General features: G+C 40.7%; 1 protein-coding gene across 1 annotated transcript; it reads left to right on the top strand.

The window, feature by feature from the left end:
- Positions 1–1,474: 1,474 nt before the first annotated feature.
- LOC115566821 (solute carrier family 25 member 36-A-like) lies at positions 1,475–16,237 on the top strand. Its single transcript, XM_030392831.1, has 7 exons — positions 1,475–1,946; positions 3,940–4,104; positions 7,092–7,169; positions 9,736–9,836; positions 11,719–11,785; positions 12,655–12,944; positions 13,034–16,237. The coding sequence occupies exons 1-7, from the start codon at positions 1,906–1,908 to the stop codon at positions 13,225–13,227; spliced, it is 936 nt and encodes a 311-aa protein (XP_030248691.1). The 5' UTR covers positions 1,475–1,905; the 3' UTR covers positions 13,228–16,237.
- Positions 16,238–16,527: the final 290 nt, after the last annotated feature.

The raw sequence follows: 16,527 nt of genomic DNA, 5'->3' as shown, positions 1-16,527 counted from the left end.
TACTTTGAATTACCTGAACACACAGCAGAATAGTTCGCCCTCTACTGTTAATGTACATAACGTATGCCTTCAATGGGCTATCCCAGGCTCACCATAGCTGCAGTCTGTACTGAAGCCTGTGAGGGACACAGGAATGACTCCTTAAACCCGGAAATACATCTTTTGCACTTCCACCTCACTTGTCTCAGCAGTTGGTTTTTTGAATGGATTTTTGGTAAGGTGCATGAAAGTCTGTGGCTATCGCAAGCTTGAAAGATTTTCAAGTTTTGTTTTATGGCATAAAACGTGTCAGTAAATACCCCACGCTTGAATTATAAAACGTTTACGCTTCTTAGAAAAATGGCTTAATGCTTACAAGTGGCTACATGAGACTGCAGAGGACATCAAACGGCGTAATGTCGAACGCGGAAACTCAACCACTCACTTCGGTTACAAACAATTTCAGCTCGACGTTAACAACTTGCACAGATAGATAGTGTGTATAGCGCATTAAGAAGTGTAGTGGTGGTGACATTGAAGTCACACGACCGCTACGTAGTCCCAACATAATATTTTTACTACGAAAAAAATCATTAAAGTGGTGTTAAACTGTGAGAATTCTCCTGCTGAACAAAGAAGATGAAAAATCACTTTGGCCTTTCGTCAAGGCGACCAGGGTGATGCTATTTTCCATGTTAGCCTCCAAAAAAACATCATCCCTGCCGCTCTCTACACAGTAGCATGCTGGTCCGACTGGGTAATGGCACAACTTTTTCTTGGGGAACAATAATAAAGCGTAAAACTGTCTAATAGGAATGCAGAATAAGGCGAGATGATTCCTCACTTACACATATGATCTGTGATGTAATGAAGAATGTAGCCTTGCAGTGCATCCTCTTATAGAGACTTACAATGCAGCATAGACCAGAAAATATGTAGTGCAGGTGGTGCAGCCTACTGAAGGCTATAGTAGGACTACACACAGTGTCAAGTCGGTGCCATCGCACAGGTTTTTAAAGCCTGTATAATGGAGTAGGTAGACAATCAGACTTTAAGAGTCAAGTCCCTGTTTGGGCAAAGGTATTTCTGTAGACCTAAGAAGATTAGCTTTCAGGTTATAACCTACATACTTTCTCTGTTCCATCCTCTGTAGGTGAATGTATAGTCATGCTGCAAAAAGTCACTTTATGAGAGAATACCCTACCTGAGTGTTCAACAAGACTACTGTGTAGTTTTTACAACATTCAGTTTGTGGTCACTGCACTGTTTAGCCGACTGTCTGATTCATTTGAACTAACTACTACTGTGGCCTGCCCAAGCACAGTTAGAACAGAGTGATGATTCCATCCCCCTCATCATCACATCAGATTAAACCGAGGGCCCAGTCTCACTGATGATCTCTGCCCTTCAAAATAAAAGGGATATCACGTGAAAGAGTAGTGACAGGGCGGGCTTACGGGACACCGCAGCCAATCACCGCCTCTGTTTTGCGGCTTCCCATTCGACGATAAACATTGCGACCTGACCCGCAGGGATTTCAGAGAGCCAAGGCACGTAAACGTGAATGAGGCCGAGTTGTGTCCACAGTCGCTATTATTCCTGCAGGACTGGAATTACCCACCGATATTAAAGACACTCACACTATGGTGGAGCATTGCCCGGCTTGAAAAGCAGGAGACGCAGACCTGTCGCTCTGACATCGACCTTTACCACCGGAAACCCGCTAGCCTTGGCAGCTAACGGGAGCTAGCTAAGTTAGCTGTTACATACCCTCTTTTTTTTCCACGCAGCTGACCTCCACCACAACACAGACGTATTGAGTACCTTTTGCTCGCTAGGTTGGGGTCGTTTCCCCCCTTTTTCTTTACGCCCGCTCCTGTTGTCCCCGTGTGGTGCCCCTTGGACGGTTCCCGAATATGATACATAATGAGTCAAAGAGATACCTTAGTTCATCTGTTTGCTGGAGGGTGAGTATATTCTCATGTCACTTACATGCAGTAGCCGAGCTAGCTAGCTCCGAGCTCCGAGCTAACTGGCGTTGCTAGCCAGTATTGGCTACACAGAGTGGGATGTTTGTATTTGTGCGTTTATGATGTCGGGGTTTTGTTCGTAGTATAAGATTAACATGAAGATCAGCGTGTTAGATGACAGCTATCCGATCTTGTCCATGCGTGTGCACCCGTAGGAGTTGCGCTCAATGTCACAAGTTGCAATGACATTTCAATGTATGAATGAAATGGCTGGCTCGTGAAGCGTGTTCTCCGATCATCGTGAGCGACTCTTAGCAGGTGCGACATGTCATACGAAAACATAAGAGTTTAAACATCAGCCACATCTGTCGTCGTTCAAGAAGCTTGAAGTCTAAAGGAGAGCCTACTTTCGGTGTCGTATCGGCCATAGCGTTAGAGCATCAAAACAAATGCGGACCGACTGGCTCTAAAGGGCGCTCAGAAAATAGTGTCCAGAAACCACAAAACAAACAGGTTCGTATGCTCGGATGTGACTGATGCAATATCGACAGAGTGTCACAGAGGACTGCAGTCTAGTCTTCGCCTGCCACAGCTGGATTCCTTTTGCACAAATCCTAATTTGCAATCTGAAGCTGCTGTAGAAAAGTTGTGATACTTCGATTCGTATTTAACTGTGCAGCTTCAGATATAGGTGAAACAACACAGCTGTGTGCTGACAGGCCCATAAAAAGATAACATTTTGCACAATCATCTTGTCTCTCCTACAGCAGACTATCCAGGTGATGCAGAGTTAGCTATGATCATTTCCTGTGAGTGTGAATGAGCACTTCAGTTTTTCAGGATGGCGGTGACTCTCATTCCAAGTGGGACCCAACGTGACTCATACGTGCCTGCTGTTCCTCTGCCAATGTTTTGCTTTTTTGTTTTGTTGGTTTGTGCAGTAGCAGTCTTGCACCATTCAGCCTGTGTTGGCAGAAAGCTCCATTTCTGATTTGGCGCTGATTGAATATTAACCCAAACTAAAGATAACTGCGGTCGCTCTTGCTTTTGATATCTTCAAGTCCAGCGCTGCCCCACCCAGTGTAGTTAGGTCAGGTTCAGTTTATGTATACTGTCTGTGTAGATATTGTTTCCTGTGTTTTGAAATACCCGAGCATGTGGTAAACTGATGCCCTAAACCAGACTGTGGCAGATTGTTTGCACAGGGCGTCAGGTTATGATTGTTTTGAAGATCTTGCCTCATAGTTTTGTGAATTTGTAGATGTGAAAACTTTTAGTGATTTGTTTTAGAATTCACCTTTAGTCTAAATGTGAATTTCGATAAGCAGGGAAGCAAAATGAGAAACCTAATGTGGTTTTATTTATTACCCTTTGTTTAGCCAGGAAGGTCTCATTGACATGCAAGATCTCTTCTTCCAGGGAAGAGGAGCAAGTCTCAACTTAATCAGTTTTCAAATAAAAAGCAATAACATTTAAAACATTTTACAAGGTAGAATATTTTTATTTTTAACACTTAAAGGTGCTCCAAGAAGAGTTGTAGTGGTGTTGATTTCTGTAAATATTTATTTCTGTATCTGCTGAATGGTTCTGCAAAAAAGGCCCTACTCTCAATCGTGAAAAAAAGATGTTTTGTGATTCCTCTTTGTTTCATTCTCATGTAAAAAATATTTACATATGTGAGTTTTGAATATAGTGTGACACCGAACAGGAGCTTGCTGTTATTCCCAAAGAAACACAAAGCATTCCTGACTGGCTCTCTGCTCCCACACTGCGCAGTTTCTTGTCTACATGCCAGGAATCGTCAGAATTCCCTCAACCACGTCACTTGCTAATTTATGAATGCAAGAAAATCAACACGTTGCACACTATCATCCTAACAGTTGTTGTCATCTGATTAAGGACATTCAGTTTCACTCTGGGCCTGACAGCTGAGACTGGTTACTGTTTGCTATGTCACATCCACCCTTTCCATCTCTTTCTTTTCTGCCAGATGTGGGGGTACGGTCGGCGCCATATTGACTTGTCCACTGGAAGTAGTGAAGACCCGTCTGCAGTCATCCACCCTCACCCTCTATGTGTCTGAGGTCCAGCTTAGTACCGTCAACGGAGCCAGTGTGGCGCGCGTGTCCCCGCCTGGCCCCCTGCATTTCCTCAAGTGGGTACTCAGCAACATTTCTCACTGTCAGACCAACCTGTCTCACATAGTGATGGTATCATTATGATATTGATACTCCAAATTGGTCTGTTACTGTATATTAACACTAATATCTGTTCGTTTATATTACATAGAAGGAATAGGTTAAAAAAAATAATAATAATGATAATGATAAAAAAATATATATATACTGTGTGTGTGTGTTATATGATATATATATATATATATATATATATATATATATATATATATATATATATATATATATATATATATATATATATATATATATATATCTATATATATATATATATATATATATATATATATATATATATATATATATATCCCTCGATTAATATCTCCCCCGGAAATAAATAATATCAACACTCATTGTTACGACCAGGGCCTAGGGGAAACCCTGGCGTAACAAGAAAATGAGACTCCCCTCTTCCTGTTCCCCAAACACCACCAGCAGCGAACGTTTTTAACAAAGTTTTTATTCAAACATAGTTGTTCCACAATCACACAAATGCTGGTAGTCTGGAAAAGCAGAGGAGAGCCCACAGGAACTGGAGAGGAGCCGGCCTTTAAACCCATGGCTCCAGGAAAGCAGCCAATCAGCTCCATGGGGCAACCTACAACCAGACACACCTGCAACCAATCTCACACACACACACACACACACACTCACAGGTAAAAGAGGGATATTAAAAACAGACAAATAGACACATGACCTCTAGGGTCGTAACACTCAGTGTTTTACAATATAAAACACTAAGTGAAGTTGGGAAATAGGGTAGAACATAGAATTCAGTCACTGTCACTCATTCATCCTCCCTGTTTTTCACTGCTTGGCTGGTACCCCTGGTAGGGTAGGGGCTGCCTGTAGTGCTTGTTATCCATCCATGTAGGATGGTGTTAGTTGCAGTTTTTGGGCAATATCAGCCATTGAGAAGCCTAACTTCTCTTGAATATAATGGAACCATTGGGCACTCAGCTTGAGGTGCTCAAAGCACCATAAATACATTTGAAACAGAAATCATGACCTGGTTACTCAGGATAAAACAACTAACTTTGCGTGCAGTTTTATGTAGGGACTATTTTTTTCCACATCATCGTCCTGAAGAAAACGTGCATATACTCAGGGGAAGAAGGATGCCATCATGTCTGCATACCGCACTCGTCCATGAGTAAATGGGTTTGTACTTCTGCATGGCGATATGGTGAAGTTTGGTAGAAAGAAAAAAAAAGCTTTATTGTCTTTTTATCATAGATTACTAGATGATAAAAAGACAGCAAGGCGAAGCAACACCCATAACCATAAATTACACCAAAACCATATTCATAATAACCATGATGTCATCTGGTAGAACTGATAAAGAACTGATAAAAGTGCACCATAAAAATACCTTGTGTTGTTAATCATTTAGAATTGACTTCAATTCAGAACCAGGATCCGCCACATCTGGTATATACTTTGTGTCGATTTCACACATTTTTGACTAAACCTGCACCTCACCCAGAACCGATGATTATGGAGATGGTTTGAGGTTTAACCAAAATGAGTGGAGCTGTTCATTTTGGTAGCAAACAGTTCGTTCTGCCTGCTCTCGTTTGCCTGCAGACTCATGCTATCCTCCTCTGAAGGCACCATGTTATTGCTGTTGTTGTTTGGTCTGGCCGATGTCCCCCTGGCAAGGCAAACCACTCCCTGAAACCCAACTCCTCACCCTTTGGGAAAACTAAACACAGTGAACACATCGGTTGCTTTAGCCAAGCAGGAAATTTGATTACAAAACCAACTATTATTACTCCTTTATCGTGTGGGATTTTTATGCTTTTTGGATTGCTCTGGACTCTTTTCATATTTTATGTCCACTAAGTCGAGTCCCCCTTTGATTTGGGTAGATTTCTGAAGGAAATTAGATCCACTCAGTAAGGAGGAGAATGGCCTGGACTCTTCTAAAGAGGTAATGTCCTGGCTGCTCAAAGCCTGTGGAAAAAGTGTGTTTGATGGCACAATGCAACTTTAATTCACTGAATTAAACCACATTTAAACGAATTGCCAGTCACTATGGCAGTAGGTTGACATTTTGTTCTGTAAACTGGCTGTATAATTCTAACCTTTTTTTTTTCTGAACAGAAAAGTAGGGAGTTTTGTCTCAGTTAATAGATACACATACATTGTTGACATGGCCTTGGTGGATAGGGTGTGGTCTGTGAGGCTTCATGAAAGTTTGATCTGGCCAGCCTTTGCACACTAAGCCAAAGATGGCACACCAGTTTTTAGACTTGACACATAGCGAAGAACACTGAAGCACTTCTGCTGAGTGAGTTGTGCAGAAAGCCAAATCAATGACTAAATGCATGTATGTTATGGTGTACTGGCTCAAGGACAAATCTGAAAGCAACTCACATATTTTTGCGGACAAAGAGATAGAGCTTGATAAGCTGCAACTGGTTAAACTGGAAAACTTTTCCCTATTATTACATTAAAAGTTCAAGGAACTGTTAAAAATGTGTTTTTTTAAGTTTGTGTTAAATTGTGATCTAAATATTGAAAAAATGAATAAATAAAATAATTTAGTTTTTGTCGTAGTCGAGCAGAATGGTGTGAAACCTTTGTGTATCCTGTCACCTGCCCGCATGTGTGCATACGCGTCCTTGTCTACGCACATGAGCACTAAAAGAGCGGTGACCTAAACTTTGAAAACCTTTAAATATCCTGAACAAACTTCAAGGCAATAGAGTTAGTAGATTAGTTAGTATCTTGCTTTGGAGCTTAGTGTCTTAAATACATTACCAAACTTGTGGATTGAAGCAAAAGGAGGAAAAAACTTGAATTGTTACCTGATGTCAGTTGGAATTTCTTTGGAATTTCAATTAGACATGCAGAAATTATAAAAAGTAAAAAGTAATATCCTAAAGCATGCATGTGATTTTAGAATCATAATGTAAATTTCTTCTGCATATTTCATATTCAGGTTGATATTGGAGAAAGAAGGACCTCGCTCTCTCTTCAGGGGATTGGGGCCAAATCTGGTGGGTGTGGCACCTTCCAGGTAAGATGTCACTTCTTATTGTCGTCAATGTCAACCAATGTTTACTTCCTTTGAATATGAATTGAAAGACTATGAAGCTTTTAGTTCTCAGTTACAGGATCTCTCTGACTAATTGAATATTTGATGGAATTGTTTATCTGCAAAATAGTGTCTCGAGTGTCACTATCCCTCTGCATATGACTACAGTAATGACGAAGTTTTTCAACTTCTGTGTAAAACAGAAAATGGTAAGTTGAACAACCAATTGGTAAATTAGGCAGCATTTTTTTTTATAATCGATTATTTCATATTATATTTGTCATGTTTAAGCAAAAGGACGTAATTCCTTTATTTTTGATGTATTATTATTTCATTTGTTTTTAGCATATTTCATTGTGAATATGAATATGGGTCTTATTTATCAATATTTGGGATTGTAAAAAGAAGTTATGAATAGCTTTTACATTTTATAGATCAACCAATTAGTCAGTTGATAAAATACTTTTCTGAATATCGTTTTGATTCTTATGACATTCTTATTATTTTCTAGTAATGATTAATAGCTTAGAGGTTATGGTTTCACCACTGTCCGTTTGTTGGTCGGTTTGTCAGCAGGACTACACAAAAACTACTTAGCAGATTTCTATGAAACTTGAATGGAGCATAGGTCTCAATCTAGAATAGATCCTGGTGAGGATCTGGATAAAGGGATGGATCCAACAATTTATTCTCACATTTAACATTCCACTGAGTGCAATTGTAGTTCCACATAGAAAACGCCAAAAACAAGAGGGAAAGTCTACAGCCATTGTAAAAGCCCTGTTACTCGGTTGTTGGATCATGTTGTTCCTTTCAAGCTCTTTACATTGGCAGTTTTGGTTTCATCTCCCTCAGTTGTATCCAAGTCACAGCTGTGCATAGAGCTCAATGCTAACATTATATTAACATGCCTTCAGTAACCGTCTCAGAATGCATGTTCACCTTTAAATATGAGCGTGTTGACATTTGATATGCAACGTTTAGCAGGAAAGTCAACATAAGGTATGCACTGACAGCAGTTTTTTTATGTGACACCGACCTCCCCCACCCACCACTGAGTAGACAAACAAATCAACCGTTGGCTTCTGTGAATAGACCTTTTCCACAGCAGACAGTGAAACATGTCGTAGCAGGAAAAGCGCAGTGTAATCAGCAACTAAAGGTTTTTCTGCTTTTCGTTCAGGTGAGCCGGTTTAATGTGGGACACTTAAGGGAACCAGTATTTGTGTTATCATTTACACCTGTGCTTATGCTATGTTTTGTGGATCAGGGATATAAGGTTATGCAAAGCAATACATTAGTATTATGATAATATCGCGATATAAAACTATGTAAAGTTTTTTAGATTTTAGATATTATATTGTGATATGTGTTGATAAGTGTTGTCTATTCCTGGTTTTAAAGGATGACAATGACAACATTTTCTGAAGTTACCAAACTGTTGTACTGTTCTGATTATTATTACTTTATTACCAAAAATCTCATTAATTAGCCCTACAATATTGTTACAATGTCAAAAATATTGGGATATTTGATTTTTTGCATTTTTTAGCATTTTATGAGGTCCTTTTGAGGAGATTTCAGAAGCCTAAAATTAGCAGCCATATCGCTCAACACTGCTTTAATATCAACTGTTGGGTTGCTGACATTGCTGCATCATATTTGACCTAAACACATATAGGTTCGCTTGTCTTTTACTAGTCTTCAAGGAGACATCTATTATTTAACCACCATAGGCCTCCTTCAGGTTTCTTGGTGACAAAGCTACATGGCCTTCTCTGCAGTTTTTGCACTGAAACATGGCAACAGCTGCAGCATTTTGCAAACATTTGTTATTTGTCTTGGAAATGTTGTTGCTGACTACAGTTGGGTAATGACATATAACAGTCATTATCGTTAATTACTCCTCAGTGGTAATGACGGAGGCAAAGTGGGGGCTAATGGCAGAGGGTGGCTTCTAATCCTGTAGAAAGCAGGTGCCAGTGCTAAGCATGTTTAGAGTGTTTTGTCAGGATCTTACATAAATGAATGGTAATGCCGAGCTGTGACGCAGATTTAAAGATAAATGCGCACACAAACACTGTCTTGTAACGTGACTGATGAGCTTCAAGTGTCATTAACAGTCTGACTAAGCACATTTGACAAATGACCAGATTGTACATTGTGCTTTTAGAACAAAAAACGTTGCATTTAGACACGGGTGCGAACATGATCATTATGACCTTTTTAGATTAGTGAAAACAAATGAAAACATGTGCTTTTTGCTCTGAATAGACCGTTTGTTTAACTAGGCTGATTTGCTGAGACTGTTGGTTCTGCTCTCAGCTTTACACTTAATTAATTTTTAAAGCTCATTAAGCTGAACCTGACATGGGGCAATTTTACTTGTTGCTGTTGTGTAATTAATAAGCTACATCTCAACCACAGGCAGATATTTAGCAGAGACTAATTACCTTTACACTAAAACACAAAAACATGGCATGTATAACTTGTTTTGCCTTGTGCTGGTTCAACATACAGTGACCCTTTTGTCTGTTACTTCCAACAGAGCAATCTACTTTGCTGCTTACTCCACTGCCAAAGAGAGACTGAATGGTGTGTTGGAACCTGACTCCACGCAGGTACACATGGTGTCGGCTGGAATGGCAGGTAACTAAATAAGTGAGGTAACAGGTTGACATACGACGTCTGACAGAATAAGCGCACTACCACCTGTGTGAAGACCCTGTGTTTAAAGAAACCAACTTTACCTGTCTCCCGCACCTTTTGCCTCGATATACTGCTCGACAGCCTTAAAGCGGCTTCATGAAAAATTCAACGTATTAAATTATATTTCAATGTCTTTGTTATAATAAATAGAGGAACTGTTAAAGTATAAAAATGAATCCACAGTGAAATGCAGACGGCACATATTCAGAACCTGTGCCTTTAAACAAGTAGTCAGGGCTTCTGTAAGGTTGTGAAGTCCCACTTATACAATCAATGCTCTCAGCCATGTGGATAAAAAACAATGGCAGAACTCATATGAAAACACTGGTTTTTCCAGCTTTCACAAGCCTAGGCAGGCTAAAGTACAGCTCAGGCCGAATTTTGCTGTCTGAGCGAGACCGAGTGCAAGAGAGATGTAACCAAGCCCAACAAAAGGCCTCAGGCGTTCTCATTTTTACGTCTGAGCCCCACGAAAACAAGATGGCTCATCTGAGTCGAAGGACTGAGTTTGTGTGACCCTGTCACGCAGTTATTACCATGGTTACAGCTTGCCTGTTTACCCTGATATCAAATATACATTGTAGATAACAATTAGCCTCTGTGCTCAGGACATTTAGCCCCAACACAGACAGCAGGTCCATCACATATTCTCAGTTATCACTAATCAATTATTTTTATGCTAAATGTTTTCATTTTTGCATTATCATCCAAACCCAGCCCATCCTGATAGGTTCGGATCTTGATAATTCTATTTCATTATTCTCTGACCCTTTGTATGTCAAGCACAGGTTATCATGACATGAGAGCACCATGTCACTCTGATCCAGTTTAAGATTCTGAACCATTACAGCGTGGGCTCAGTGTTGTGCTGCTTTTAGCACACCATGACTCAGACCTTTCAACAACCCAGTCAAGGTCAGCATTTGTACTTGATGCTCTGCATATTCTGCAGTATAAGACCTGACTGAGCTGACCTGACAGGTGATTAGGTGTCGACTGTGCAGCCATTAATCTCATCTGCACATTGGTACATGATACCATACAGCAGAGGTGAGGGCTGGCTTCTGCCATGGCTAACAACAGATGAGCCTTATCTTCACCACTTAAACTCCATACATGTCCAAACCAAGTCTCAAAACTCTGTGTCATTTCTGTAGTTATATCGAGGGGTTTTTGAATTAACAAGACCTCAGCTTTATTCTGTCCCTTCTGCTGTCTTGGTGGGTGATGATCGTTTCACATGAGGTTGGGATGTGTTGGGTTAAATCCTGTGGTATAGGCAGGGGAATGGGTAGTAAAAAAAAAAATGGTTGCATGCCGGTGATTTTGCTACACACAAGCCTGTGTCTGTTTTAGGCTTTAACTCTACCGTAGCTCTCCTCTCGCAAGGGCATGAGACCCCCACACCACCAGGGGTCTCTAGCTGCATCTTTGACGAGTTACTTGGGTCTGCGTGAGTACTCACCACAGATCTGTGCTTCTTGTTACATCTGGTTCTCCTCTTTCTCTATGTGCATATCTATCTGTTTTTTACTCCATTAACATGTATAAGAAGTTGTTTACACCACATTACATTTTTATAGCATTCAGTTGCTCCCCTACTAGCACACATAGGACAGTCTATAGCGGGGCTAGCTATCTCTAAGCTGCCTTTGTGACCTATGTTTATATATTTCAATTTTTAACATTTTAGCATTGTTTTAACTTTAAGAACATGAATGCAGCTTAAAGATCATTCACATTTTACTTAGAGTGTTTATTCGAGCAGCATTTGTAGATTTTGAACAAAATATAATCCTGTACCTTTTTTTCTTCTCAACAGGTTTCACAGCCATCACAGCAACTAATCCAATATGGCTCATAAAGACCCGTCTACAGCTGGATGCTAGGTAAATATGTCAATATGACATGTGAAGTGTGAACTTTATAAATTGAAGTTCCCAAGAGAGGGACTATCAGTTGATGTAGTAATTTAAGGCCACAGATGTATTTTTTCATTAAAGCAAATGCTTCTGACAGCAAACAGATTTCCACATACTGGTGTGCCATTACAGGAACACTGGTTGCTTTTATTCCAGATTCCATCTTTATATTTAAAAAGCAGCTGCTCAAAAGTATCTGGCACAGAGAACTGCATGTCCACACTTGAATTCTCCTCCTACCTCCCTCCGTCCTCCTTATGCACCAGGTTGTGTTCCATTTCTGCAGAACAAAAGTTCTTTGCTAATTATTGGCCTCATTAGACTTGTTCTGCAGCTTTTATAAAGCCTCCGTTTGAAAGATTTGAAATGTCAAAGTAATGTTCGCAGAGATTGTCTCATTTTCTTGAGCGAACCAGAGTTTATATAATGTAGAATTGAAGATGCTATAATAACATTTGATTCTTTACATGAGAGGCTACATTTGGCATGTTCAAGTTAAGTAATGACCTGATAACAATCACTGGTGTTTGTACAGTTCACGAAGGCTGCATGTGACTATGGTATCTATCTGATCACTGAGCTGATTATCACTTATATATGATGTAATCCTGTATGTGACCTTGTTTGTCACCTTCTCTTACAAGAACTCAGCTTGGCATGTACACTTAACTAATGCAGGAATCCTGTGATCTAATCTAGGAGTCTGTCTTTACATTTTTACATTGGTCTGTGTTGTTTTTATTGTGTTATCGTGTGTGCATCTACATGGACATTTTCCAAAATGTAGAGTGAGTCCTTTAACATGTGCCCTTTTCATTTTTCTTGTCTTGTCTCAGGAATCGAGGTGAGCGAAGGATGAATGCGTTTGAGTGCGTACGGCGGGTGTATCAGGCAGATGGCCTGCGAGGCTTCTATAGAGGTATGTCGGCATCCTATGCCGGTATCTCAGAGACTGTGATCCACTTTGTGATCTATGAAAACATCAAGCGTCGCCTCTTGGAGGCCAAAGCACCGCAGAACATGGATGAGGAAGAGGAGTCGTCCAGAGACGCTTCAGACTTTGTGGGGATGATGCTTGCTGCTGCCACCTCCAAGACCTGTGCCACATCTATTGCTTATCCTCATGGTAAGAGTTTGTGTGTAGCAATTAGCAAAATTCAGCTGATTTATTCATTCCTATCCTTTTAACCGTTCGCTTTAATCTCTGCTTTGCAGAAGTGATACGCACCAGGCTACGCGAGGAGGGCTCCAAGTATAAATCCTTCTTCCAGACTTTAAGAACAGTGCCCAAAGAGGAGGGTTACCGCGCCCTGTACCGTGGCCTCACCACCCACCTGGTACGACAGATCCCCAACACCGCCATCATGATGTGCACCTACGAGCTGGTGGTCTACCTCCTGAACGGTTAAAGTCTTCCCCCCCCACCTAGACAGTACATGTGACCCTGCCCCTGTTCAGAGATGGAGAAGAAGAGAATGAGAGCCACAGCACACCAGCTAGCACGACAACCTGCTCACCAGAAGAGAAGAGAGACAGCACGTTGATGACCTTTGTCTCAGTGACGCGAGTGGTTGTTAAAAATAAGTTGGCAGTTTTGTTTTATAACCAAAGGGTCTGGCACAGGGAGCAGGATCGAAAAGCTCCTCATGTTGGTTTGGGGATCTGGGTTTAGCAGTGGCAAAGTAATGGCTGCCCTATTTTCATTTTAATTCCATCCTTTTCTCCCTTCGGTTGTGCGTGTCACCTCTGGAAGCTCAGATTCAGAGAACCTGACTGACAGTATATTCTGCCTCTAACAATACTAATAATGAAGGAGAAGTACGGTAATTCCAGTCGTTAGTACCTAGTGGACATAAGACCCCCTCCAGCAGTAGGCCTAGCTGTCACGCTGATGATCAGTTTTTAAAATATTTAACCGTATCTTGCAGGATTCCCTGCATCCCTCAGAGCCACTCGAGGACCAGAATACAAAGACGTAGGGTTGAGATGAAATGTCTTGACAAGGGTTCTCAAGTTAGTGAGAAGCAGTCATTGCTTGAGGCTGTTTGAGGCAGGATAAACAGAGGAAACAGGTGGAGGTAGGGAAGGAGGTGAATGGGAGACGTGCCTTGTGTGAAAATATGATGTGTAGACCAAGATGCACAATGGCCTGCAGGAGGAGGCGGAGCTCTGGTCGACCTGTCACAACAAAGTCGTACACTGGTACTGTGTGGTTTCAGGCGCCCTTAGTGAACCCTTTTGCATATCGTGAACATAGACACACTCACCTGAAGGTTTTTAGCATCCCGAATGCCGGTCACGATGTCCTCACAATGAAGGAATTCACATGCGTTTCCGCCTATACACTAAGTATCTACACGAGTGATATCTGCTGGTGAAGTTTACCTGCCAACATCGACCTCTGATCCTGAATGTGTTTGTGTTCGCCATGTGTGGAAGAAGAGTAATCACTAAGGGTAGATGAAGGGTAAAAAGGCCCCAAACTGAACCAGAATATAATCCATAATCCTAACTACTGGAATGTAAATAAACAGAAGGAATAACTTCACTAAAGGCCATGAAGTAAAACACTGACCCATGTTGTGAATTTGAAAATAAATATCATTAACAAATTCTAATATTGATAGATATATAAACTACCTACATAACGTGATTGTGTTGCATTTGTCTGCCCAGTGAAGGCAAAATGCGAACATGTAGTACATTTTCTTTTTCGAGGAGAGGCCTGTTAGTTGTTACCTGTTCTCAGACAATGGTGTCGTTCTTATAGCACTTTTTCGATGTCTCTCTCTAGATTCCTCATCTCATCTCGTCTTTTCCTCAGTTTGGAGACTCCAGGCTAGTTTTACAGGCGAGGACAATCCTCTTGAGTTTACTCTGGACACGTTGTACAGTTCAGCCAGTGTGGAGGAAGAAGTAGCCAGGAATATGCTCTTCATAAGCGCACGTTAATTAAGTACAGACCAGTATAACAACACAACAAAAAAAATGGTTATTATTTTATTAATTCCCTTCCCTTGTTGTTCTTGAAGAAAACAAAATAACTGCATTTCGACCAGTTTTAAAAAATGGAACCGCTTTTTGGTTTGTCAGTGTTTTATGTGCTCTTGGATGTCCTTGTCTTGTGGAATGGAAAGGTACTTGCTCTCTGCTTTGGATACATTTGTTTTGTTGTTGTTGTTGTTGTTTTGTTTGTTTTTTTGTTTTTTTTTTGCATTTTTATGCCATGTTTCAAATATTACAAAAGACAAAAACAGTGTTTTGCTTTCATCTCATCTATCCTAGTAGCCCCAGATGTAACTTTCCCTCTGTAATAACATGACACAAGAACCTAGCCTGTTGATGTCTGTGTTGATTTTCACCACAAACTTAAAGTTTATGGCTTAACTCGCAATGCTAAATTATCATCTCCCTTTAACGGCATGAGCCACTGCAGTCATGCTACAGTGTATCTGAACCCACGGCGATAAGTTATTCAAACACTTGAGTGCTTAACGGGTGGGAGTGCTGGTGTGCAGCAGTAAAAGCGTGCCCGACTACTGTGGAAGTGAAGGGTGGTATTGGGCTTACTATGCAGCTCGACTATGCTCACTCTCTTTGCGCCATTGTACTTGAGACTGCAGATACAGTCTCAGTTGCTTCTCTCCACTGGAATTATTATTGATGTGATCCTCAATGTGAACAATTTTGAGTTTTACAGCACACATGAACGATTAATTAGATTAGTCTCATTGTGCAGATCTTCATATAGATGTATTAACGCTCACACGGAGTACCATCAACTCGCACTACTGAGGTAGTCAGACGTCCGTGGGTAACCTCTGTTGCTGCTAGTAGCGATTGGACTCTTTTGTGCGTCATGGTGCTGGCTACATTCATGGGTTTAAAACCGGACGGACAGGCAGCCTAAACCTGTAGTGGGAGTTGATTGTACTCATGTGATTTAAAGGGTTGGTTCACCCAAAAAAAAAAAAAAAAGAAAAAATTTTAATCTGGGTGAAATGATCCTTTAACTGTATGGTTTTACGCATCTCTTCTCTTGTATCATATGATGCATTATTTCCTACCTTCCATGGTTCTTCTTTTGCACCCACGCGTTTGCATTGTGTGCTAGTAAGTGTGCGTGAGTGTGTGTGTTTTATTGCGCGTGCTCGCTTAAATGACAGCCGCATGTCATTCAGTCCTGTCGTGTGCGTAAGTGACCATAGGAGTATGTATGTATGTATGCATTCAGAGGAATAGCTGCAAACAGTGTTGTTTTTATCTTTTAAATAAATTGTTGCCTTTCTCCTGACACCCTTTTGTTTTTTTCCATGTTGTCACTGATGAGTCCGCTTTCAGTGTGGCTCCGTCTATGCATTCTCTCATACCTGTTTTTGTAAAACAAAACGCCAATAAAATGGAAAGAGTGCAAGTATAGTTTGGTGTCAGGAAATCTTGAGTCTGTCCGTGTTGATGTATGCTCCGGCACGATCCTCATTCTCATAACACTGAAACGCAGTGTCATAGCTCATCTTATCTCAAATTCTATGCATTTCTTATTGTTTACACAGTAACACAATGTTATTATGATCTATATATTTATTAATATATTATTGGTAGAAGAAATATCTACAAGTGACACAGCTTTGCGTCTTTTCATCATTAAACGAAAGAAGTCAGTGAGAAGGTGAGTCTTTAAAGGTCCAATATGTAAGAATTTTGGTTGA

This window comes from Sparus aurata, chromosome 2 (assembly GCF_900880675.1).
Source record: "Sparus aurata chromosome 2, fSpaAur1.1, whole genome shotgun sequence".
NCBI lineage: Eukaryota > Metazoa > Chordata > Actinopteri > Spariformes > Sparidae > Sparus > Sparus aurata.
This window is presented reverse-complemented; position numbering and strand designations above follow the sequence as displayed.

Bases quoted from the DNA above. Each gene is read 5' to 3' on its own strand.
- LOC115566821 (XM_030392831.1), top strand. From the start codon at position 1,906: ATGAGTCAAAGAGATACCTTAGTTCATCTGTTTGCTGGAGG. The intron at 1,947-3,939 runs GTGAGTATATTC...CTTTTCTGCCAG, and splicing joins GTTCATCTGTTTGCTGGAGG to ATGTGGGGGTACGGTCGGCG. The intron at 11,786-12,654 runs GTAAATATGTCA...GTCTTGTCTCAG, and splicing joins CGTCTACAGCTGGATGCTAG to GAATCGAGGTGAGCGAAGGA.